The sequence below is a fragment of the Arachis ipaensis genome, chromosome B2, assembly GCF_059453495.1.
Source record: "Arachis ipaensis isolate K30076 ecotype BB chromosome B2, ASM5945349v1, whole genome shotgun sequence".
NCBI lineage: Eukaryota > Viridiplantae > Streptophyta > Magnoliopsida > Fabales > Fabaceae > Arachis > Arachis ipaensis.
In genome coordinates, this window is record NC_142437.1 from 39,951,540 (window position 1) to 39,978,784 (window position 27,245).

Sequence of the window (27,245 nt, forward strand, 5' to 3'; positions counted from 1 at the left end):
AAAGGTAGGCTAATTTGGGGTGAGTGAGCTAAAATCAAATGATGGCCTCAATCATTCTCTTGGTATGTATCTATTCTATATTCTATAATTGGACATATAGATTAAAGCAAAGGAAAGAACATCAGAATAAAAAGAATTGTAACACACAGAAATGAAATTATGGTTTGAATGCAACCATACAACTTAAGCTCAAGACTCACAGGCTGTGTGTTCTCTAACTCAAGCATCATATATCATTTATATATTGTATGCAGGTTTAGTTAAAAATTCCCATTATTCTCATAAAAAAATTATTTAGGGTGGCTTTTAAAGTTTTAATGTTCCTCCTTGATGAAATGTTGTCAGCTTAACTACATCATGTAATGCTATATATACAAGGTTTTATGGATCTAAATCTATTTATGTTCAAGTTTCTAGCTTACTCTTTTTTATATTTGTCAATTTAAACTAAGCTATAACTAAGCTATCTTATGTAAAAAGGTAAACTATACTAATTGATCCACTAATAAATTAGAATTGCAAACTAAATTAAATAACTAAAATAAATTAAATAACTAAAATATGAACAAAAAAAATGCAAGATGCAGAAAAATAGAGTAAAATACACAAGTAGCAATGTATAAGTACTCAGAAAATAACAATAAAAGAAAAAGAGAAAAATACAGAAAAATATCCAAAATAAAAGAAAAAGTATGTAGTAGTTCATCAAAATAAACGCCAGAGATGGCGACCTCCCCACACTTAAAATGAAGCATCGTCCCCGATGCTCAATCAAGCCGGGTGTGAAGGAGTGTCACCACTGGGAGGGATGGTAGCTGGGGTCTCTGTGGCGGTGGTGGGCTGAGAGTCTGGCTGCTGTAGAGGAGGGACGGACTGGAGCGGGATCTCCGGATCTGCAGCCTCAAGCTGATGTGGGGCCTCCTGCTGTGGTGTGGCGTGCTCTGTGCCTACCTGGTGATGAGTCTCCGCCTGGGAATGAGGCTCCTCCTCGTGCTCATCCTCCTCCTCCTCTGATGGCTCTGATGGTGTGTCGGGCTCGGAGGAGATGTCGGCGCCCTGTCTGATCATCAGCTTCAGATGGGAATAGCGTCGCCTGCTGCGGCGCTCCAATCTCTCACACCGGCACCTGTTACGGCGCTCCATCTGATCAAGCTGGCGGAATAGATGGTGCACGAGGCGATAAACCGGCTCAGAGGCAGGTGGAGGTGGAGTGGTGGCAGCAGAGGCAGCTGTGGATGAAGAGGATCCAGCAGATGGAGGGGCTGTCTCATCAGTGGTAGTGACAAGTGGTGGTCTGTAGCCCAAAGCAAGGAAGTTCCTGCTGTGAGGAATGATCTTCTTGCAGTCCACTGCTGGTGGTCGCTCATCGGCATCCTCCCAAGGCACATCAGCCTGACGGCCAAGCCGTGTAACCAGATAAGGAAAGGGGAGGGTGCCGCGGACGTGGACCCTGGCCATATAATGCCGGATAAAACGTGGCAGATAAATGTCCTTACCCTCCAGCACACACCAAAGGAGGGTGATCATGGTAGCCGGGATCTCCGTCTCGTGAGTACTCGGCATCACAAAATTACTCAAGATCTGATGCCATAGCCGAGCCTCATCGTTCAAGTACACTCTCTTGATCCTTCTAGGCATAGTGGTGTTCTGACCCATCTCCCAAGGAACAGCAGGGTCGAGAGCTATCCGTGCCTTTACGGCGTCCCAATCAAACCGCATCTGGCCCATGTCCTCCTCAGCCTGTGCAAAACCATCTGGCTGATCGGACATGGCTGGGAGCTGGAGAATGGTCTCTATGGCCTCCTCAGTGACCAGAATTTGCTTTCCCCTCAGGTTTACTGCATCTAGGGTAGTAAGGTAGTAGTTGCAATAGAATTCCCGGACCCAAGATACATTGACCTCTGTTAGTGGTCGCTCCAGAAAGAACCAGCCCCGTTGCTTGATTTGCTCAGTAGTATATTGCTGGAGGGCTTCTGGAATCTTCAAGTTGCGTTCCAGGTATAGATTTCTAGAGTTTGCAAAAGTCGGGTACTTCAGCTCACAGTACTGATGCGCATAAACTTGTTATGCTACGATTTAGGAAATTGCACGATCGGCAAAATTCCTTCCGGCAAGTGCACCGGTTATCGTCAAGTAAAAACTCACAATAGAGTGAGGTCGAATCCCACAAGGATTGGTTGAGTGAGCAATTCAGATTAGAAGTGTGTTCTAGTTGAGCGGAATCAAGATTTAGATGAGAATTGCGGAATGTAAAATTGGCGGGAAAAGTAAATGACAAGAAATTGAAATGGCAGAATCTTAAATTGCATGAATTAAAGAGCAGAATGTAAATTGCTGAAATTAAAAGGGAATGGGGGTGATTGCAAGAATTGAGTTGCAGAATGTAAAGAGAAATTGGAAATCAGAAATGGGGAATTCATTGGGTGTTAGGAGATATTGAGATCTCCGAATCAAAACATGTATATCTCTTCCTCAACCAATGCGTTCATTAAATTTTGCTTGGCAATCTTATATGATTGGATCCCAATCCCTTGGTTCACCAATTCTCTCTAAAAACAAACAAATTCCCAATCCCTTGGTTTAAATGTTCATAAGAAGAGATGATGCTCGATCACTGATTATACCACACAGTTTCATGAACCACAATTTGGTAGGATTACATGTCACAATATCCATCCAAACCCCAATCCAATTCACTGTGAGAAAGCTTCTCTAGCATGAATCCTCCATTCCTTTCCCAAGGTTCCGAAGGATTCCAATTATGGGTAGTTTCTTTCCCAAGACAACTACCCAATGGAATTAGAACGAGAAGCTTTCTAACAAAATTCAAGAGAAAAGATTGAAGAAGAAGATAAACTATTATTGATTCATTGAATTACAATAGAGCTCCCTAACCCAATGAAAGGGGTTTAGTGAGTCATAGCTCTGAATTCAACTACAAAGATATGAAAACTAGCTAAAAAATGAAAAGGTAAAAGTTCTTTTTCTAACTTCAATTCTATCCTATTTATACACTTTCTATATTGAGCTTCTGTTGTGTTTCTTCGGCTTTGAGGCCTCTCCCTGCTTTCCTTTTGCCTTGGGTTTATGATCCATAATCTTGATGAGGCTGCTGATCCAAATTCTGTAACATTCATTGAGCCAACTTAGTGATAATCAAATAATGGCACATGACTCAATAAATTGAAATTTCAAACTCATCAATCCTTCAGGCCCAATCCCATAAACCATGATATTCAATTGGGTTTCATACCAGAATAAGTTTAAGTTAATGTTTGTGCTCAAATACTAACTTAAACCACAATATTTTTGGTCCAGAAACCTTTTCCAAGAGTGGCGTTTAAGTTGCAGTTTAAGCTTAAACTGCAGCTTAAACGCCAGACACTTCCAGTGAGGCCTTTTGTAGAAGCACGTTTAAGCTTTAGTTTAAGGTTAAACTGAAGCTTAAACGTGGAAATGGAAGAAGGCAGCCCTGGAGAGTCATGTAGTCGAACACGTTTAAGCTTCAGTTTAAGGTTAAACTGAAGCTTAAACGTGGATATAGGAAGGGCAGCCCTGGAGGTCGAACACGTTTAACCTCCAGTTTAAGGTTAAACTGGAGGTTAAACGTGGAAATGGAAGGAGGCATCCTGGAGGTCGAACACGTTTAACCTCCAGTTTAAGGTTAAACTGGAGGTTAAACGTGGAAGCTTAGAAGGGTAGCCCTGGAGGTGTCGAACACGTTTAAGCTCCAGTTTGAGGTCAAACTGGAGCTTAAACGTGGAAATGGAGAGAGCAACCCTGGAGGAGAAAACTTGGTCGAACACGTTTAAGCTCCAGTTTGAGGTCAAACTGGAGCTTAAACGTGGAAATGGCTCCCTGGTGCTTTTCCCATTCTGGCGTTTAACCTCCAGTTTAAGGTTAAACTGGAGGTTAAACGTGGAACTCCTTCCTGAGTGGCATTCTCATTCTGGCGTTTAACCTCCAGTTTAAGGTTAAACTGGAGGTTAAACTTCAATTCCAGCATTATATGGCTTGGTAGTTTAAGTTCCAGTTTAAGCTTAAACTGGAACTTAAACTCCACATGTGATATTCAAGCTTCCTTTATTGATTTTGTTGCTTCCTTGCCTAGCCTCTTCTTCCCTGAAATCATCCAAACAATTGCATCAAAGTCTTGCAAAATTTCATGAGAAATCTTCCATTCATAGCATTCAAGTAATATAACTAAAAACTCATGGAATTTGCATCAAAATCTTCATGTTGAATGATTTAAGACAAGCATGACTATTTGGCCCAAATGATTACTTAAGGCTCAAGAAAATGCATAAAACAACTAAAAATAAAAGAAAAAGGCTAGTGAAACTAGCCTAAGATGCCTTGGCATCACAACACCAAACTTAATCCTTGCTTGTCCCCAAGCAAGTTCTGAATTATTGAGAAGAAAGAATGAAACAGAAAGTAAATTCATTAGCCATATCAGTAAGTAATTGACATTGATTAATGGGGTGTTCATGCAGAAAGTTGTTGCAGCATCACTTTATTGTTTCTTAGGTAAGAATGTCACTTTTTATGTTTCCACTAAAACACTGCTATGACCTCTTGTTATTCACATATCCTTGGCAAGTTTCTTTTCTTTGTTTTTCTTTTTCTTTGAGCTTATTTGCTCCTTGTTGCTCAGTGTCATGTGTTGCATAAGCCTTTGGCATTTTCTTTTTCTTATCAGTGCACTACACATATCCACTACAGGCATTTTAGTTCACATTTCTTCTTGAGACATTGGTACCCAGCACCTCTTTGTGTGACTAAATGTTTTGTATTTAGGTTGCTCTTGATAATGGACTTTTGGTTGATAATCCCGGGTTAGTTAACCCAAGTTACCAAGTGTTGAAACACTCCTCAGAACCTATTCATCCAAGCATATCCTTAATACATAAACACCACAGGCATTTGTCTCAGAAGTTCAAACCATTGGTGCCTAGCTTATTTTCTCAATTTTTTTGCTTTTTGGTTGCCCTTTTTCAGTGGCTTTTTCCTCTTCTTTTTCTTTCTTTTTCATGGCCAAAGACATTTATTCATCAAGATCCATAGACAGCATCCTAATTTCCACTAAAAGTGACAATTCTAACTTTATTTCTTAGTGAGCTGACTATTCAATCAAACATGCATACCACCACTTAATCTTATTTGATTTCTTACCAAATGGAATTGAGTTACTTTTGTTCAAACATTTCTTTTATTTTATGGAAACAGAACAAGCATGGCAAGCATTTGTTTAAGAAGATGAAGTTATCCAGACACTTAGACTATCACTTATTTGAAAATTAAACAAACAGACAAACAAAAACTGCAATGACTCAAACTTAAAGCAGGGGTGCATGCAAACTTCAAATATCAGCAATTCAAAGTACAAGCAATTAAGTGACAATACAACCTTTTAGCATCTTCTTTGTTGTTCATCATCCTTCCTAGCCTTGGTGTTCTCTTTGATGATGATGTATATTCCTTCCATGAGATTGATTGTCTTCCTGCAAAGCTATTAGAAGTTGCTTGTTCCCCAAGCACTTTGAGAATTGGTTAGCATGCATGGATGTTTGTAGGCCTCTGAACTTAGATTGGTGTGTGAACACGAAACTTAGTTCCTTGCCATATGCAGCAATTGGGATCATATGCAGAAAACCTCATGTGCTTTTATTAAGAAAATAACTATGAACTAGAAAAAGAAACTATGAACTAGAAATTAAACTATTGTTTAAGTAGTTTCCCTGATTGGTTGGAGCTAGTGACTAGTCATGCTGAGGTAGAAATGTGCTTTTAATGAAGTTTTTGGTGGAACACCAAACTTAGAATCTCACATTCACCCTTGAATTGTTTTGGTGTGCAACACCAAACTTAGCTCCTTGCAATACAGATAAATCTACTTAACTCTTTTATTGAAATAACTAGAAAAGAAAAACTACCTTTGGTTGGGTTGCCTCCCAACAAGCGCTTCTTTAACGTCATTAGCTTGACATGCTGTTCCTGACTTTCTTCCTCTTCCTCCAGTTTGTTAAGAGGAATGACTTCAAGTGGATAAAGGAGCTAGTTAGTGCCCCTTGTTGTGAATGCTTCTTTCCAGCAAGCTTTCCCTTGTGATTGGCTTGAGTGAATTTGCTTGTTGGCTCAGGAGTTGGATTGTTCTTCGACCTTCTCTTCTTCATGGATATGGTCCTTTGTTTCTCGGTCACAATCCTCATTTTGGTGCTTGTTTCTACTGCCTTCACATCCTTGATCTCAGAACTTGGTTGTTGTTGGACAGTTGGAGTATCCTGTTCATCAAAAGCTTCCTGAATTTGTGGTTCAATGAACCCTTCCTCTTTGCAACTCTCTGTTTCATTGGAGTGTGATCTCCCTTGATTGACTTTCTCCCTTTCTTGTTCTTCTGATTCCTCCCTTGGGTTTGCCATGGTATCACTAGAAGAATTGTGGGTAGGGATTTGCTTTGATAGATATCCAATTTGTGCTTCTAGCTTTTGAATGGCAGCACCATGATTTTGTAAGTTGGATATCACTTCTTCCTTAAAGCTTTTCAAATTGGCCACATCTCTGCCCATAGTTGCAATCATTCCTTCTATCCTGTTTAATTGATCTTGAAATTGTTGGTTCGGATTGGGTTGATGAGGTTGATTATCTTGGCTGTGATATGGTGGCTGGGAGTATGTGTTTTGTGTGGGCTGATAGAGTCTTTGGTTGGAGTGTTGGTAGTGGTATGACTCTTGTGTGTAGTGGAATGAATTGTATGAATTTGAGAAGGAATTTTGTGCTGAGAAATGCTCAAGTGATGAAGAATTTGGATATGTAAAACTAGGAGGTGAGGTTGGATAATTCAAAGGTGATGGCGCTTGATGAATGGGGTGTGAATAAGTGAAATCTCTTTGGTTTTGATCTTCCCAGCCACAACTTGAGTAGTGATCAAATTCACCAAAACATGGACCATTTTGTGGCTCTAGGAAGTACCCCGTTTCCTGTTCCTGATACTCCCACCCACCATGAGCATAATAACATGAATCATTCTGTGGTGGTGGAGAGTTTCTCATGAATTTTGATTGACCAAAAGATGATGGATACTCCTTTCTTTTTTGCAATGTGCTCAGTCTCAAACAATACTCATCCAAAGATAGTGGAAATTTCATAGTGAGGCAATATCACAAACAGCTAGTGGTTAGTATGCTAACAAGTGAATAAGCAAAGAAAACAAATTAAAATTTGCAGAAATTAGCAGTAATAAACTGAAACAAAAACTATTAACAAAAGAAAAGAAAAATTGCTCAATCTAGTTAACTTCCAATTTGAGAATTGTCAATCGAAAACCAATCCCCGGCAACGGCGCCATAAACTTGATGCGCATAAACTTGTTATGCTACGATTTAGGAAATTGCACGATCGGCAAAATTCCTTCCGGCAAGTGCACCGGTTATCGTCAAGTAAAAACTCACAATAGAGTGAGGTCGAATCCCACAAGGATTGGTTGAGTGAGCAATTCAGATTAGAAGTGTGTTCTAGTTGAGCGGAATCAAGATTTAGATGAGAATTGCGGAATGTAAAATTGGCGGGAAAAGTAAATGACAAGAAATTGAAATGGCAGAATCTTAAATTGCATGAATTAAAGAGCAGAATGTAAATTGCTGAAATTAAAAGGGAATGGGGGTGATTGCAAGAATTGAGTTGCAGAATGTAAAGAGAAATTGGAAATCAGAAATGGGGAATTCATTGGGTGTTAGGAGATATTGAGATCTCCGAATCAAAACATGTATATCTCTTCCTCAACCAATGCGTTCATTAAATTTTGCTTGGCAATCTTATATGATTGGATCCCAATCCCTTGGCTCACCAATTCTCTCTAAAAACAAACAAATTCCCAATCCCTTGGTTTAAATGTTCATAAGAAGAGATGATGCTCGATCACTGATTATACCACACAGTTTCATGAACCACAATTTGGTAGGATTACATGTCACAATATCCATCCAAACCCCAATCCAATTCACTGTGAGAAAGCTTCTCTAGCATGAATCCTCCATTCCTTTCCCAAGGTTCCGAAGGATTCCAATTATGGGTAGTTTCTTTCCCAAGACAACTACCCAATGGAATTAGAACGAGAAGCTTTCTAACAAAATTCAAGAGAAAAGATTGAAGAAGAAGATAAACTATTATTGATTCATTGAATTACAATAGAGCTCCCTAACCCAATGAAAGGGGTTTAGTGAGTCATAGCTCTGAATTCAACTACAAAGATATGAAAACTAGCTAAAAAATGAAAAGGTAAAAGTTCTTTTTCTAACTTCAATTCTATCCTATTTATACACTTTCTATATTGAGCTTCTGTTGTGTTTCTTGGGCTTTGAGGCCTCTCCCTGCTTTCCTTTTGCCTTGGGTTTATGATCCATAATCTTGATGAGGCTGCTGATCCAAATTCTGTAACATTCATTGAGCCAACTTAGTGATAATCAAATAATGGCACATGACTCAATAAATTGAAATTTCAGACTCATCAATCCTTCAGGCCCAATCCCATAAACCATGATATTCAATTGGGTTTCATACCAGAATAAGTTTAAGTTAATGTTTGTGCTCAAATACTAACTTAAACCACAATATTTTTGGTCCAGAAACCTTTTCCAAGAGTGGCGTTTAAGCTGCAGCTTAAACGCCAGACACTTCCAGTGAGGCCTTTTGTAGAAGCACGTTTAAGCTTTAGTTTAAGGTTAAACTGAATCTTAAACGTGGAAATGGAAGAAGGCAGCCCTGGAGAGTCATGTAGTCGAACACGTTTAAGCTTCAGTTTAAGGTTAAACTGAAGCTTAAACGTGGATATAGGAAGGGCAGCCCTGGAGGTCGAACACGTTTAACCTCCAGTTTAAGGTTAAACTGGAGGTTAAACGTGGAAATGGAAGGAGGCATCCTGGAGGTCGAACACGTTTAACCTCCAGTTTAAGGTTAAACTGGAGGTTAAACGTGGAAGCTTAGAAGGGTAGCCCTGGAGGTGTCGAACACGTTTAAGCTCCAGTTTGAGGTCAAACTGGAGCTTAAACGTGGAAATGGAGAGAGCAACCCTGGAGGAGAAAACTTGGTCGAACACGTTTAAGCTCCAGTTTGAGGTCAAACTGGAGCTTAAACGTGGAAATGGCTCCCTGGTGCTTTTCCCATTCTGGCGTTTAACCTCCAGTTTAAGGTTAAACTGGAGGTTAAACGTGGAACTCCTTCCTGAGTGGCATTCTCATTCTGGCGTTTAACCTCCAGTTTAAGGTTAAACTGGAGGTTAAACTTCAATTCCAGCATTATATGGCTTGGTAGTTTAAGTTCCAGTTTAAGCTTAAACTGGAACTTAAACTCCACATGTGATATTCAAGCTTCCTTTATTGATTTTGTTGCTTCCTTGCCTAGCCTCTTCTTCCCTGAAATCATCCAAACAATTGCATCAAAGTCTTGCAAAATTTCATGAGAAATCTTCCATTCATAGCATTCAAGTAATATAACTAAAAACTCATGGAATTTGCATCAAAATCTTCATGTTGAATGATTTAAGACAAGCATGACTATTTGGCCCAAATGATTACTTAAGGCTCAAGAAAATGCATAAAACAACTAAAAATAAAAGAAAAAGGCTAGTGAAACTAGCCTAAGATGCCTTGGCATCAAGTACCGGTTTGCAAATTTTATAGGATCAGTCGAAGGGAGCAGTTGTTCACCTTTTTCCTGCTGTGTGAAGTTCTTCTCCCACCATGAGGAATCGTGCATTAGAGCAATGATGGACTGGGAGGAATCTCCTCTCTTGCGCTTGCTAGTGGCCTTGAATTTACCTTTCCTCTGTGAGGTAGACATCCTGAAAAATAGAAAACCAGGAAAGGGATAAAATAGGAAAGCAAATAGGCAATTTAAACAAAGGGAACTCAAAGCGGTAAGGGAGAAATAGAATAAGGAAAATGAGTAATTGAAATGTGATTGAATTAATGTTAAATGGAAAGAAAATAAGCAATATGCCATGGTTAGAAGGTTAGAGGAAAGTGAAAATAATCAGAAAAGAGATCAAAAGGGTTAGTATGGTAAAAAGAAATTAGTAAATTAGAATTAGTGAGTTAGGAAAGTAAGTGGCATAGAAAAATTCCATATAACAAGGATTCACAGATAAGAATAGAAGTACTCATAATTGAACAAGCAGTTTATGAACCAGGAAATCAAAAAGGATAAGAAAGTCTGCCATAGCATTCATGTAGTGGTTTGGGTAAAGCAGAGTAAAACAGATTTCAGAAATGCCAAACCAAAATATGAATGAAAACAATTTTAAAAAAAAAATTTGGGCAGCATTCCGGCTAAAATTGGATTGTCCCGGAAAATAAACAGCGTTCATATCAGTTCATATGAATTAAAAAATATCAAGCTGCATGTACATAGATATAAAATAAGCATAAAAACTCAATGTAAACAGCAGCAACATACAAGAAAGCAGCATATGAAACATGATTATAGCAGCAACAGATTTGCACATAGGATAAAACAGAATTAAGAACAGTGCAAGTAAACAGACCTAGATCCACTAACCACAGCCTAAGCTACCTAACAACCTAAAAATCCACTACAACATGCAAGTCTAGCTATCCTAATCATGAACATAAACGGAATAAAAAATATAGAAAAGTGACGAACGGATAAAAAAGATTGCGTGTTGCGGAACCTGGTAAGCGGAAGGGGTGGAACAGGGAAGAAGGTGACTGCGGCGGCGTCCGGCGTGGTGGTGGTGCACGGCGTCGCGGTGGCAGCTGAGGGGGCAGTGGCGGTGAGGGTTTTGGGTTGGTGGTAGAAGACGGGGGTGCGGTTGGGTGGCGGAGAGAGAGGGGGGCGCGGCTGGGTGGCCGGCGGTGGGGGGCGGTGGTCGCGGAGGCAGTGGTGGAAAGGGGAGGAGAGAGGAGGAAGGGAGAAGAAGGGAGGGGATGGGGTTGGGGCGGTGGCGTACGGGGTGGCGGCGGCGTCTGGGTGGCCGGCGGTGGCGGCTGGTTGGTGGTTGGAGGGAGAGGGAGCAGAGAGGGAGAAGAGGGTTGGGGGTGGGGGGCTCGCGACTGATAGGGTTCGCGGGCTGGGGGGTTATATTTTCGAATCCACACGGCCGCGTGGGGCACGCGGTCGCGTGGTTGGGGTGAAAATGGGGGAGACGCGATCGCGTGGGGCGCGCGATCGTATGAGAGGGGGGGAAGGAGAGGTGACGCGATCGCGTGGGTCGCGCGATCGCGTCACTGGAATTCGTGCTAAACGCACGACTCCAGCGCCGTTTCAGTGTAACTCTCTGTCTCCTTTTGGGGTGATGTGCAATCCATGCGACGCGATCGCGTCGCTCACGCGGTCGCGTGGGATTGGTATTGGGTAAGTGACGCGATCGCATGGGGCATGCGATCGCGTGGGCCAATTTGTGCGAAACGCACAAGAGCTGCATGATTCCAGCCTAACTTTCTGTTCGTTGGATCCTTACGCCGATATATATATATCACGCGGCCGCGTGGGTCACGCGGTCGCACGGGTGGTGTTTTCCGCGATATGACGCGATCGCATGGGGCATGCGGTCACGTCGTGCAACCCCTTTTTTTTTTGGTCTTAGAAAAATGCAGGATGCAGTGATTAACATGAATGCTATGCATGATTCTAGGTTAATGTTAAAAAAAATAAATTAAAAACAATAAACAAGAAATAGATTGAGAAAGAAGCGACCATACCATGGTGGGTTGTCTCCCACCTAGCACTTTTAGTTAAAGTCCTTAAGTTGGACATTGGAAGAGTATCCTGTTATGGTGGCTTATGTTTAAATTCGTCCAAAAATTTCCACCAGTGCTTGGAATGCCAATAGCCTCCGGGGTCCCAAACTAGGCATGTAAAGCTTCTGAGCAGCTTCAAACAGATATTCAGCCTCCCGGGATGACGAATGTCAGAATATAATCCATGATCCCAAGCTGTGTTTTTAGATCCGCCTCCGTTTTGATTTGTAAGTTTCCATTCGGGTGGGTTAAAAAGTAGAATCTCACCGTGGTGACCAAACGTTCTCCGTGATCCATGCAATTGAGCATGATACCAATCCGTGTACTTTGAGGTGAAGCGTGGAACCTTATTGAACCTGGTGCACCAGCTCTGAGTACGAGCCAATTCCCTCTTACTCTTAAAGCCGCAGAGAGCTCTAAGTTGGCCATCTGTTTCAAGCAACCCATATTCAAGTGAATAAGTAAAATTATAAGTTAAGAATTGTACCCACTTGAAGCTTGTATTAGGTGGTAATGGCCTTGGGATAGGTGTTTTTGGTGGTTCTGCAAGTTTCGTTTCCTTGTGCTCTTCTGTGAATTCTTCCACTTCCTTGCAAAGATCTTCAATTGTATCTGTATCCTGGTCAAAGTCTTCTATGTCTTCCTCATCACTTGAGTCATAGATTGGAGGTTGAGAGAAATCTACCTCCGCATCATCTTCATATTCACTTGGGGAAAATTCTTCGATCTCAGAGAATTCACTTGCGGACGCAAGTTCATCACTAGGAGAACTAGACTTGTGACTATCATCGTCAAGAAAATTTGCTTCTTGGATTATTCTGTCTGATTCTTCGTAAACGACTTGCCTTGGAGATTGTACGGTATCTTCCTTAGCATCAACTGTAGCATCTTGGACGGAGTTTTCCTCAATTCTGGATTCCCAAGGAAGTTCAGCATCTCCTAAATCTTCAACCAATTCTTCTTCTTGAACAATGACAGCTTCTTCCACTTGTTCTAGTACGAATTCATTCTCTGTCTTGTCCACTGGAGTCTCTAGTATTTCTTTCATGCTACGCTCTTCATTGGGCTGTCCACATGGAGGTGTGGTTGATCCTTGTATATTTGAGCGCCTAGTGGCCCATTGAATTAGTGCTTGCTCCAGTTGTTGAATGGTTGTTTGAAATTTAATTACTGTTTCTTTTAGGCGATCCTTTGCTTCGCGGTTTGCCAGACTTGGACATGACACAAAGGAATGTGGTGATGATTGGGGACGATTGGATTGGATTGGCATTGGGATAAGGAAGGATCATATGATGGCGAATGGTGAAGAGAAGCTTGTGAGTGTGGCGGTTCGAGGTTATGTTGAAAGGATGGTTCATATGCACGGGGTGGGACTTGTTGGTAGTTACAAGGTTGTCCACCATATCTTTCAGCTGGGTATGCATTGTAGAATGGTCTTTGTCCAGGATATCTCGGAGGGTGTTGCTGCCTAAAGGGTTGATTAGATCCTCTTGGCTCCATCCATCCTTGATTGGTCTGACCATGATGCACATTCCTGCTGTAACTTCTATTTTCTTTAACAATATTAGAACCAAACTCAAAGCGAGAGGGGTGAGAGTTCATAGTAGCAAATAAAGATAAAAAGGAAAAACAAAAATAAATAAATAAGCAAAAAAAAATATTTACAATAACCAATAACAAGGCACACGTTAGCAGTTCCCCGGCAACGGCGCCATTTTGAAAGAGCAGAGGATTGATGGTTTAGAGGTTATAGCAAACTCTCGTTGTAAGTATAGTTACTAAACCAAACAATCAACCTTTCTTACAAACGTTTTGGGTGTCACAAGTAACAAACCCCTTAAAAATTGTTAACCGAGTATTCAAACCTCGGGTCGTTTTTTCAAGGAACTGCGAGGAAAAATGTTCTTATTATTGGTTATAAAGGTTGTAATCGGGGTTTAGAAGGTGAGAATCAAGTAATTTAAATGACAAGTGAATTGAATGGCAATTAAAAATAAATAATAACTGTAAAACAACTTTTGGCAAGATAAGGGAAATTAGAAGTCCAACTTAGTTATTTCTCTCTCAACAATAATGAAAGTTGCATCTTAATTCCGCTTGGTCAACCTTTACCAGGGCAAAGGAAAGTCAGGGGACAAATTAAATTGACCTTTGAATCCTATTTATTTCCTAAGAAAAAGTGGGGATTGCTTAAGTTCAGCTCAATTAGCAAGATAACGATTATCAATTATGTTGAGTTTAATAACTGTTGAGTTACTAAATTCTTAGCCAGAACCAAAAGGGGAAAAAGTAAAATTGCTGGAATAATAAAAATATCCTTAGATAGGAAGCAATGGTGACTTAATTCAAAGAGAATAATCATAAACTGAAAATACCTCAATTATCATAAATTCAAAGAACAATCTGTGACATGGAATAATTCATAAATCAAATTATAATAATCAATTCAAATGTTGGAATAAATAAATAAAAGTAAAAGTAAAATAAGAGAACATTAAAACCTGGATCCGGAGTTACTCCCAAAACAAGAAGAAGTCCTAAATCCTAAGAGAGAGAGAGAATCTCTCTCTAAACTAAATCTAAATCATAGAAACTAGAAATTGGCGAGCTCCCTCTGAATGGGTGCATTCCCACACTTTATAACCTCTGGTCTATGCTGTCTGTACTTGGATCTGAGCCAAAAAGGGCTTCAGAATTTGCTGGGGGCGTATTCTGTAATTTCTGGTGCGTGGCCTCTGTCACACGTCCGCGTGGGTCACGCGGTCGCGTCATTCGGAGCTTTTCCTTGCCACGCGGTCGCGTCAGTCATGCGACCGCGTCATGTGCGTTCTGCTTAAGGCGCGCGGTCGCGTCAGTCATGCGGCCACGTCGCTGCTGATTCGTGCTTGGCACGCGATCGTATCATCCATGCGATCGCGTGGATACCAGTTTTCCTTAAAGCTCCGTTTTGCTTTCTCCTTCCATTTTAGTATGTTTCCTTTTTCATCCTTTAAGTCATTCTGCCTCTGAAACTACTCAACACACTAATCACGGCATCGAATGGAAATAAAGGTAATTAAAATAATTAATTTTAAAGCTTAGGAAACATGTTTTTCATTTACATCACATAATAAGGAAGGGAAAGTAAAACCATGCAATTAATGTGAATAAGTAGGTGAAGGATTATATAAATCACTCAAATTAAGCACAAAAGAACTCATGAAATATGGGTTTATCATCCATTCATAGACATTATTGGCATTGAAGCTGACAAAACCTAATTCACTTTCTTTGAGAGCTAGATCAGGGGCAGATATACGATTATAACTATGCACAGAGGGTTTGGTTAAACCTTTCCATTTAGTCATAGAATTGGTCATAATTGGGCTAACTTTGAGAGTTGATTTGTCAGAATCATCAGTTTGGTCCGAAGAAGACTCATTAGAATCTCGGTCAAGGGCATTAATGGCCTTGGATGAGCGAGTTTATATACAAGATGTAGATTCACAAGAGTTTGTAGGAGTTTCAGGGACAGTACTAAGACGATTTAAAAGTTGGTCGATCTTTTGCATGACTTCAAAATCACTAGATTCTTATTTTAGAATAGAAGTTTTAAGACTCTGTTTAGCCTTGCTACTCATTTTGAAAGGTTTAAAAAGGGGTTTTTCAATAGTTCTAGAAGTAGAGGCTTCAGGGACATTTTTCAAAGACAAAGGAGATCCTGAAGATGAAAGGTTGTCACCCAAACATTGTAAAAACCTATTAGTGTGATTTGATTGCTCAATGAGATTTTTAATATCTTTTGGGGCGACAGCTTCATCTACATTTTTCATTTTAAATGGAGAGGCCATAACGGGTTATGTCCTTCCGTATTTGAAATAACAAAAGATCCTTTTGGAGGAAACTCAGATCTGATTAAATTTCTATCTTTTAACTTTCCAGGTTGAAATAACATTTGCTGTTGGTAAAATATTTTTTTTAAAGGATAATCAATATTATTTTTGATGGAATAAGCATGAAACCATTCAAAGAAAGGAATATGAATTCTGACATCATTGGGAAAACTGTAATACTTTTCTTTAAATGATGAGATTTGCGAAGCTGTATATGTACGTAAATACCATTCTCTATGGAGATCATACTCCTTAGAGTAAAGATTTTTACGTAAGGCTTCTTTGTTTATAACAAATTCTGTGCTACCCATGGGCATCATCATTCATAGAAGAATATATTGGAAATTGAATAGATTGTAAATCAATATCATCATCAGTTTGATAAATTGGTTGAGAAATGTTTGAATTATTTTGTAACCCTGAAATATTAATTCCAGAATTTGTGGATCTGGGAATTTTAGTTAAAAACTGAGATTGTGAAGTCACAAAAAAAAATCTTCTTGCAGAAGTAAAATCATTAGATATTCCTACTTCAGATCTGGAATTAAAAGAGTTTCGTCTGTCAAAGAAAATCTCTACTCTTCCTGATTCATCTTGTTTTATCTCTCGTAAGAGATGCTTGTCTAGGTTGCGTTAGAATGGCTCGATCAATTGACTATGACTGGGGAAGGTCAATTTCATCACACTTTATGAGCCTTGGGACCGTGACATTGGCCTTTGTCATGTCTGTGATGAACAAAGTAGTTTCACGATCACTGGATTTAAGAAGGACTCTAGAATTACAAGTGTTCATGACCTTGTATTGAATCCTATAGATTAAAGCAGCTGGGATAGATCCTTCCTTCATGTTAAGACCATGAATTCAGATGTTTAGAAAAAGGGAGTCAAGGATGTTGACATCTAACAAACTGACCGTTTTGTTTGGAAAACAGTTGAAGTAAACCGGACCGTGTCCTAGACTTTTTTGTACAGTTTCGATTAAGGAATCTTGGAAATCATTGTGCCTAATATCTCTAAGGCACATAAGGATGGAAGCATTAAGACCTTCTCTGATGAGAAGTTTGACAGCAACCTAGACACAACCTATGTGAAGATATTTGTAGTGAGGGGCATGTTCTCTGACAGATTGCTTGCTTAAAAGATAGAATTCCTTGCCAGAGTCTGATCCTAAAGGAATATTGTTTTTAGCGGTTTTGATAATGTAATCCGATTTTCTTTTGTTGTCATCAGGGACATATAACTCATCTTCAGGGATTTTGGGTATTTCCCAATTGTCTATGGCTTGATTGATATCTTCGAAACAAACTTCTTCTTCGAAGATATTGTGTTTGGGAGAAAGTTCCTCAAGCCGAGTTACTTTCTCAGTAAGAGGGTTGGAAGATGAATGGAGTAAAGAAGTGGAGGAAGAAGACAGAGAAGATCCCTAATGGAGAGACGTCTAGAGAGTGAACGGAAGAGGTTAGACATATTAAAAAAGACTCTGATATCATTGCCCTCCTTTGGTTCAGACAGAACATTTATATTATCACTAAACTATCACTCAAATTTTTGAATCTGCGGATTATAATTCTTTTTTTTCTCAAAAATCTTTAAATCCATAGCCACCAGGAATTCTTACGTTCGGATCTTATCACCTTCAAGAACATCGTCAAATTAGCCTTACTGCCCTACAACAAGGGTCTTACTGCTACAGTCCCTTTAAGTGATAAGATTAAACAGCCCGTACTTCCAGATTTAGAGAATAGTTTTGTTTGATATGTACAGAGATTAAGAACATGAACAGTAACATGAACAGTAAATATAATTTCCAGATCCATGAACCTCAGAGATAGTTTAATGCTAAGAATAACATTCCTACTGATGAATATATATATATATATATATTAGAAATCGGTTAAAGTTCATGGCAATGGCAATGATAATGACAATGAAAATGAAAATGACAACTCAAACCTTGTTCCTGCCAAGTGATTCTTTTTTTTATCTTTCTTTTGAAAATAAAACTGTGTCTCTTAGTTTGAAGATTACGTGTTTGTTTTAACGAAAATGAGAGTTATTAGATAACAAATGATTACACCTTGATCATGGTAGATTAATTTACATTCTAGTGCCAAGAGAGTTTATTTAATCATTATATATCTTTTGTTTTTTCCTTTTGTATTTTGTAGATTGGGGCGATATTCTTGAACCTGAGGATTTGCAACTTAACAAACAGATTAGTGAATTGGGTCTCCCTCTTTCCTTTTACACAACCAAAGAGGTAGGATTGCAACTAGTTATATTATTCCAAGGAATTTTTTTCTAAATGGTTTGTGTCTTATGCAATGTCGCGTATAGTTAATTGGTATTTAGATTAAGTGTAGGAATGCCCTGACTCAGGCTTAATGTAACTATAACTGATTATTAAGCCGCATTCTTAAAGTTTTTCGGTGACTACTTGCTATTACTGCACATTCATCAGAATTTCAGATTCATCACATGTATAACATATTAGAATTAGAATAGTATAACCGCCACCGAAGAAAAGTAAGAAAGAACATAAAGTGTTTTTCCCATTTTTGTTCCAGGAAATAAAAATCAATTCCTGTTAAGCAAGGTAATGTAAAAGAATTTTGCTTTATTATTGTGGGGAAAAGCTGAAGTGGAACACAAAAGAAAACAGGGGAAGAGATATGTACTCATTGGAGAGCTTGATAACCATATAAATTCAGTTTCTTTATTCAATGAAAACCTGGATGGCCTTCAATTGAGCCTAGCTATTTCTCGAATAAGGTAACTATGTATGAATTACAGAGGCTTCTTTGCCAGCTAAGCTATATTGGAATATTTACAAGCTAGTGGTTTCACATTTCATATGAATTACAGAGTCTTAATAGATAGAGTATGTATTTGTTTGGGTTCGAAAATTAGGGTCAGATAAGCATATGCATATGTATGTATTCCTTTTCTCATTATTAATGTGCAGCAGGAGACAGCAGTAGTTTGTGTTCCAGGAGACAGCCTATGAATTATAACATTCCAACTATTAAATACTTCATTTAAATATAGACTATGTTAATGCTATTACTTTTTTCCCCACTCATTGATTTGCTTGCTATTCATTACTGTTGCTGATATTCCAGGTTCCTTAGTCTCCTCAGTGCGGTTCCCCCCATACTACTTTGTGTGTTCGCTCAGAGATTTTTGGTCCAATTTCTTCAACTTTTTTTTGGAATTCAGGTTAGTGCAATTCTTGTGTTGTAAACTAAATATATATATATGATAGCAAATACAATTTTCTGATTAGTACACTCCATATTCATTTTCTTGTGTTGAGTTCAGCATCTAGGTCAAATGAGTTTATGTATATTTGTTATTAATAGTTCATGTGGGAATGGCTTATTTTCATTTGGGCACATCAGAAATTGTCTTCTTTAAATTTCAGATCCTGCATAATTGATTAGTGAATGAGCTTTCACGAATGATATTCTTCTCAAAATATCAGAGGTTTCTGATCCCCCTTCCCAGTTTAAAAAATTAATGAATTACTTGAGATCAGTTTGTGAATGCTTTCCAGTTAATAGCTGCAATAATTGTTGTCTTTGGATTCTGGTTATTACGATACAAATCTTGTGCAGGTAGTGCCTAAACTCTGATGTGTAATTTTGCTTTCACTTCAAATAAAGTGGGCTCCATCTAATTTTTTTATCTCCCCTAATAAGTATCATGAAAAGCTTCTCCTAATGGAAATTTCGTATTGTCTTTAGAAATTATGTATAACACACTCAAGTTTTGAATGATTCACTACTCAGCCTTTCCAATAATCAATAATCATATATGTGAAAAGCATGTGTTAGAATTCATGACTTGTTAACTAACTAAGTTTAAAAAAGTTTAGGTTGGAGTTTATTTTTGGGACAAGTTAGAATAATAATAATGGTAGAAATTTAAAATAAAGGAGCATGAAATAGTAAGATCACGTGACTTGTTCTTTCTTTCTTATTACTCTTATAAGGCTTAGCTTTGTATATAGTAGTTATATACACTATTAATTTATTATACAGTGTGAACATATAAGAAATTCATCATTTCAAAGGTCAACTAAAACCCGTTGTAGTAATTTAAGTTTAAATGCTATATTATTTATCAATAACAATACAAATAGTTATTATAATCTTATAAGTTGCATTACTTTCTACTGAAAAAAAATGTCAGAGTCAGGCATCATCTCTTCAGTACATCACATGCAAGCTTTCTTGCATAACAAATTGGAAGCACGTAATTTTATTTCATATTTTTAAGATTTTTAAGATTTGTGTGTTGTTGCTTGTATTACATTGAAAATATTGATATGGTTAAATATTGATAAGGTATTGTATAGTACATGAAATATTGTTTATGTTGGATGATTTATAGGTACTAAAAAGATCGAATTCGTAAGAAATGTCTTGGCACCATCGAGGGTAGATGTATGATAGGTTGAATCCAACAAAAGGGAGTATTAAACCTGAGTTTTATGACAAGGTTGAGGAGTTTATAGAAACGATTAGTAAGTTAGATGTTGTGAAGTTGGAAGAAAAGTGTAGATGCCCATGTGTTAAGTGTAGATGCACAAACTATAAAGAGCTGAACATTATTTAGATGCATTTGTGGAAAAAGGGGTTTATGCATACAATTGGCATCATCCATATCCACCCATTGTTCCAAAAAGAGCTTAATACTAGATTATTTTCTGGTCTTATATTATATTATAGTATCTTTTTTATGTGCAGAGCCACTTTTTTATTGATGATGATAAGGAGGAGTTTTTTTAGAGGGTTTTTAAGTATAGGACAAGTAAGCGATTTAGCCAAATGATGTCGGATATCCGTGAGAGTGTGGATACAAACCACAAATGGCTAATTCCTGCTTACAAAAAGGTGTTGGAAAGGTATTAGGAAACAGATGAGAAATGGAAAAATATAAGGAAAAAAGCAAGGGAGAATCGAGCATCACTTTTAGGTGGTTCTATCCATTGCAGTAGTTCTATTCCATTGAGCTCAACTATAGAGAGGATGGTAACATAATTTAAGTGGCTTTAGATCTTATTTAATAGACAATTATTTATATAAAATTTTTCTTATTTTGTGTTTTATGTGAAACAGAAGAAGTAGTTGGGCCGTACACCAACTCATGAGGAAGTCTTCAAGAAAACTCACACACTTAAAAATGACAAGTCTAAATGGGTAGACAAGCACTCTCAAGACACTCATGTGAGATATAGTATAAATATTAAGTGGATAGATTTTTCACTACTACTATTTAGTTTCTTCTCTGTTACTTATTATTATTATTATTATTATTATTATTATTATTATTATTAAGTGTTTATTAATTTGTGTTGAAAGTGAGAGAAGGGGTTTATTTTCCTTATTTTGTGCCCTGCTGCTCGTCTTCCTTATTTTGGGCCCATTTTGTTATTCTAATGAAGAAAAATGAATGAAATTAGTTTAATATTTATTCTGTTTGTATTTACTAGTGATGGATTTTTTAGTTACATGAATTCCTCTCCACCAGACCACTACTAGTGACTTGTGTTGCAATTTTTAATTAAGGGGTAAAACATCAAGGATTACAAAGATTGTATTGTATAAAAGATACATAGAAATTAATATTCTGGGGTATATAGAAATTAATACTCTGGGGTGATTACACTATCACTGGACATACATACAGTTTCTTCTGGATTCACATTTGAAGACCTTTTATGCCAAAAAGGTTAAAAGGTTTATTATCTAATGATCAATATATATGCATCATCCAGTATGCTATTGGGTAGTTGTCTTAATAATGCATGCCACCTAATTGGGATATTCCCAGCTATTATGGTTATGAAATCTGGGTTCTGATTTTCTAGTCTTTTGAAGGATGTGTGTGTGGCTTTTTTCTCTTTTTTCTGAATTACTTAAAATGCACAAGTGTTATCTTGGATCTTTGTCTTTTGGTTGGTCATCCTAATAAATGGGGTTGCTTAGTGGTTTAGTATTGAGGGTTGTTTTACCTGCTCTGTTTAACTGTTTTGAGGATACGATTTGTAATATTAGGAGTATGGGGGTAGGTATTGTTCTTTCTTTGTTGGGGTTGATGGTGCACCTGTGTCACTTAATTAGGACATGTTGCTACAATATTATGCTATTGTTGGTATTTTCCTTTTGATAATAATCATTGTTCAACAAGAGAAGTTTATAAAAAGTTGGCAGAAGTTCAGGCCTAACATGTCGAGGCTCGAGTACAAGGAATGGAACTACCACCAATTGACGAAGACTTGATTTGGGAGGAAGTGTGTAGTGGGCAAAAGAAGAATCGAGTTTACAAAAAAAGAGCATTCTTTTCTAGCTTTATCAAGTTTGAAACCACTTTTGCTAAATCTGTATCTGGAAGAGCACCTACAAATCAAAATTCCATTCCTGATTTGCGAGAACAGATTCATAATTTCAATGAAGAGCTTTTTCAGCATGTTAGTCAACAAACAGATGAGCGTATTAGTAAGTTGTTAGATACACGCTTGGCTCCTTTGGAAAAGACTCAAAAGAAGTTAGAAAAGTTAGAACGGGCAATTGGAAAGGCCAAGAAGGAAAAGCTAAAACAGAAGAGATAGAATGAGACTTATGTTAGCTATTACAAGAAGGTTAGAGCGTCAAGTAGTTCCATTACTGCTCCACTGTCACCGCCACCGCCGCCACCATCAATCTCTTCGGATGAAGACTATGATGATGATGAGGATGAAGATGACACTGAGGACTATAGTTGATAAATTTAGTATGGTTGAACAATACACTGAGGATTATAGTTGATGTATCAATGCACTTTGTTTATGATTTGAATTATATCGACTTGCTTGTTTATAGTACTTTTCTTTAGTTTGATAATACGATGAATTTATTTATTTTTTGTAATATTATAAATATTCGAATATAAATTAGATAAAAATTTGTATTTATTAAATTTATATTTATTTTGTATGAAAATAGGTTTATTTTACAATAGAAAAATCTAAAAAAAATTATTTTATCTTACTGACGGATTTACAAACGGATTTTTTGTCTGTATTCAGAGTTTGGAAAGGTATTCCAAGGCTCAAATTACCGACAAAAAATCTGTCAAAAAATCTGTTGCTAATTACCGGCAAAAAATCCATTCGAAAGTTTCACGTTCCAGGGGAATGGAGGGGAGAATTTATCGAGGAAAAATCTGTCTGTAACTAGTAAAAATCTCTCAGTAAATAATTTTCGATGAGACTTTTACAAAGGGATGAAATCTGTCGGTAATTTCGTCGATAACAAAAAATTTGTCTGTAATAAAGAACAAATTTGTCTGTAAATCTGTCTATATTAAGCAATTTTCTAGTTGTGTCTTCTTTCTATGTCATTTATTGGTTATCAAATTTTAAGTCGTGATTTTTTTTTCTATGAGAATGTGAATATGTCTTGTTCAAACTAGTTTTTTGGTTGCTCGATTTTTTTATGAAGTTAACATTAGATTGTCAAGTTCAATTTAGTTTTATAATTTTTGTAAAATGTTTATATAATTTTTCTACAGCCACAAAGGATTAGCTGGGCAATTGAAGATTGAGGGCTTTTCAGATTTGTTTTTTAAGTTATTGCAACGTTATGGCAAAGCGTGGCACAAATTTCTTGGTACGTACTATTGCAAATATATAATGTATAAAAATAGAATCCTAGTAATACCATAAACCAATACCTCTTACAATTCTACGATGGTAATATTAGGGTTTTTTCTATAATCTATAATTTATAATAAGAAATTTTGTAGTATTGTGTTGACACGAGCTCTTATTTCTTTATCAATTAATGATTATGAAACTTTGAATTGTTGATTTTCTTGTGATATAGGAGTGTTTAAACTGGTATTTTGCTTGATCAAAAATTGTATAAGAATAATGTTCGATTGTCAAGTCTACTTCTTTTTTTTTGTAATTTATATAACATTTTTATACAAGTTTTCTATAGACATAAAGGAACAACTAAGATTGAGGCCTTGTCCAATTTACTGTTTGTTGAGTTGTTACAAATTTGTGGCAAAACGTATCCCAGCTTTCTTAGTATATGCATTCGCAAATTTCTAATCCATTGAAAGAGAACCCATATAGTGATACAATAAACTAATACCCCTTGTGATGCTAAGAGCTCTTTTATAATGTATAATCAATAATTTTGTAGAATTGTGATGCTAGGAGCTCTTCCTTCTTTATCTCTTTAATAAACTAATACCTCTTTTGTTAAACTTGGAATTTTCTAGCATTTTTGTTACAAAATTTTCATTTTCTTAACCTTTTTTATTCTTTCCCTTGGATGCCTCTAACATTTAAGTTATATAAAAAATGTGTTTTACTCTTTATGTTGGATTCTTGTGGCATTTAAGATTTTTCTCATTAAGTAAGAGTTTTGCTCTGCCACATCTTTAGTTTTGCGAACATTGCCAAATCTATTCTCGATTATCTACCCTACATTCAAAATTTGAAGAATAAAAAATAGAGTTAGTTTTTTCTTTTTGATGTAGTTATATTGTTATTGTTTTGGAGTCATATTTTGGTTTAGAGTTTAAGAACTTGTGCTATGTTACTTTTTTTTCTTTCTTTTTTTTCAAGTCATTTCATTATAATAGTATTTTAAACTTTAAAAATACAATAATATTGAATAATACAAAGCTTCTATTTTCAAAATATTTACTAGAATAATAATTTTATTATTCCATTCATTGCAAGAAGTTAGTAATAGTATGAAAGTAGAGTGGCATTCAAATCTCTAGTGGTGTGCTAGGAGTAAAGGAAAGCAATATGGGAATGTATTTTATAGTAATATAGATTCATGAATGCTGTTTTTATGCTTTGTTATTATGCTATTTGTGTGATTTGGTGGTTGTACTTTGGAAATGTGAATGTTTGTTTTGGTAAAAAATTATTATTTGTGATATATCTTTGTGATTTATTTGTAATTATTTTATCTTTTATTATTTTTGTATTTGAAGAAGAGAATGTTGGACTTCATTTCTTGGTGTCTTGTGTCTATTTTTTTCATATGGTACTTACTTTCATAGTTGTGAATATGTCAAATCTTTTATACTTTTGTCATTTCATAAATATAAATATTTTTAGTTTTTTTTCTTGTAATAGTATGCAGTAAATATAGCATTCGACAAAATGGTTGATTTGATTGGAGAGTCATCACATAACCAAATAGGAAATGTTTCAGCTGAGATACATTTTTTTAGCTGGATTGTTCCAACATTTAAGATGTTGAGGTTTATTATTGTTTGAAATTATGTTTAGAACGTTGATATCTATTGTTGTTTAATGTCTTTAAGGAAATGGACAAATTGTTAGTTGATGGTAATGGCAATGATGTTGAAGACCTGTTATTGAATAGTACAGGAAGTATCGTCAGGTTAATTTCGTAGGTTTGAGCGTGAATACTGCTAAGAAGTATGTATTTTCTGACCTTGATGTTGCCTATATCTTTTACAATGCATTTGGGAGGGACAATGGATTTTCAATTAGGAAGTTCAAGGTTGGGCGAAGTGAGATTGACAAGAGCATACTCTGGCAAACATTTGTGTGTTCAAGACAAGGATATCGTATTTTCAGAGGGGTCAATGAAACAAATAGGAAGAGAACTCTAAAGCCAGAGACTAGGTGTGGGTGTGTAGCACAAATGCGAGTTCACATAGATGTTGGCAGGGACTGGTGGTATATAACATTATTTCAAAATGAACATAATCATGAGTTAATTCCCCCAACTTTGAGCTGGATGTTAAAATCGGAAAGGAGAATAACTGATGAAGAAATTCGAAGAATGAACGATATGAGAGATGCTGGAATTTCCACCACCCAAATATATATGCATTTTGCAGACTAATCTGGTGGTTTTGAGAATGTTAGATTTCGAAGAAAAAACATGTACAACCAAATAGAAAAGTAAAGGCAATTGATGGAAAGTGATGTGATCGAAACGTTGAAGTATCTAAAGAAGTGGAAGAAATTACATCCAAAGTTTTACTGGAGCTATGAGGTGGATAACAATGGTGTGTTTCGACACCTAATATGGATGGACGGGAAGAGCCATGTTGACTTTGAAGAATTTGGTGATGTTATGGCCTTTGATGCAACTTACAAGAAAAACAAGTACAAGTTTCTGTTGGTAGTTTTCTCAGGAGTGAACCATCATCTTCAAACAATAGTTTTTGGTAGTGCAATTGTGGCAGATGCAGGAGAAGGAACTTACATATGGCTGTTACAGAGATTCGTGGAAGCAATGAATGGTAAACGATCAGATGCTGTGATAACTGATGGTGCCAAGGCTATGAAGCTTGCAATTGAAAAGGTCTTTCCAGATGCACACCATAAGTTGTGCGGATGGCATTTGTTAAGAAATGCCACAGCCAATGTCTCAAACCCTAATTTTACCCAACAATTCAAGAAATGTATGCTTGGCAATTATAAGATTGATGAGTTTGAAGAGCGGTGGGTGTCAATGGTTAATAGTTTTGGGATTAAATACATGGAGTGGGTTGAAACCACTTATGGGATTAAAGATATATGGGCCACAACACATATGAGAGGTAAGTTCTTTGTTGGGTTGAGAACTACATCGAGGTGTGAGGCACTACATTCGCAAGTTTCTAGGTTTGTAAAATCTGGCTGTAGCATTAAGGAATTCCTCCATTACTTCCACCAGTAGATGGGTTTGTTGCGGAATAATGAGGCTGAGGCTGACTATTACACCTCATACGGGTTTCCGATAATGCAAACACAAGTGCAAGCATTGGAGCGATCAGATGCAACTGTTTATACAAGAGAAGTGTTCTACTTGTTTCGATCGTTATTGTTGAAAGCGTCAACTGTGATAATAGTTGATTGGCGAGAGAATTCATGTAGTGTGAACTATGATGTACGAAAATATTGCGAGTTAACACAAAAATGGGTTGTATCTTATTGGCCTGACAGCAGTGAGTTTAGTTGTTCATGTCAATGAATGGAGTTATTTGGCATTCTATGTGTTCATATCCTTCGTCTGTTGATATATCTTCAAATTAAAGAATTACCTAAGTCACTGATATTGAAACGGTGGACCATGAAAGCAAAAAAGGCACGTATAAGGCTGGAGCAGTAGGGATTATTAGTTAGAGATGGAAGTTATGAGAGTAGGATTGCTGCTATGAATGATGAGTTGCAGTGCTTGATATTTGCCACTTACGGTGATTTAGGTGATTTTAAGGATGTTATGGAGTGGGTTAGAAATAAAAAAGGCTGAATTATTTGCCAAACATGAAAAGAATGGAGAGGAAAGTTCTAATAAGGCGGTGAGAAGTTCAAAACACGGATGGATGCTACTTCAAAAGAAGCTGAGGACAAAAAGAAAAAGCGAAGGATTTGGTGCAGCAAATGTAATTGTATAGGATACAACCACCGAAATTGTCGTCGTGGAGATGACCATAATCAAATGGAAAGCGGAGATGGAGGAGGTCTCGAAGATGATGACGATTGGTCTAGTCAAACCAATGAGGAGGGGATCGATCAAATGGTGAGTATTTAATATATTACTTATTATTAATTACATGGTTGTCTAATTTTAATTTTTTG

At 37.2% G+C, this 27,245-nt stretch overlaps 2 protein-coding genes across 2 annotated transcripts; both read left to right on the forward strand.

Annotated features, from left to right (window-relative positions):
* The first annotated feature begins 24,806 nt into the window (after positions 1–24,806).
* Positions 24,807–25,521, forward strand: LOC107627160 (protein FAR1-RELATED SEQUENCE 11-like). Its single transcript, XM_016330017.1, has 2 exons — positions 24,807–24,907; positions 25,038–25,521. The coding sequence occupies exons 1-2, from the start codon at positions 24,807–24,809 to the stop codon at positions 25,519–25,521; spliced, it is 585 nt and encodes a 194-aa protein (XP_016185503.1).
* A 72-nt stretch (positions 25,522–25,593) lies between these two features.
* LOC148573690 (protein FAR1-RELATED SEQUENCE 4-like) lies at positions 25,594–26,343 on the forward strand. The gene has a single exon (XM_088505822.1). The coding sequence runs from the start codon at positions 25,594–25,596 to the stop codon at positions 26,341–26,343; it is 750 nt and encodes a 249-aa protein (XP_088361948.1).
* Positions 26,344–27,245: the final 902 nt, after the last annotated feature.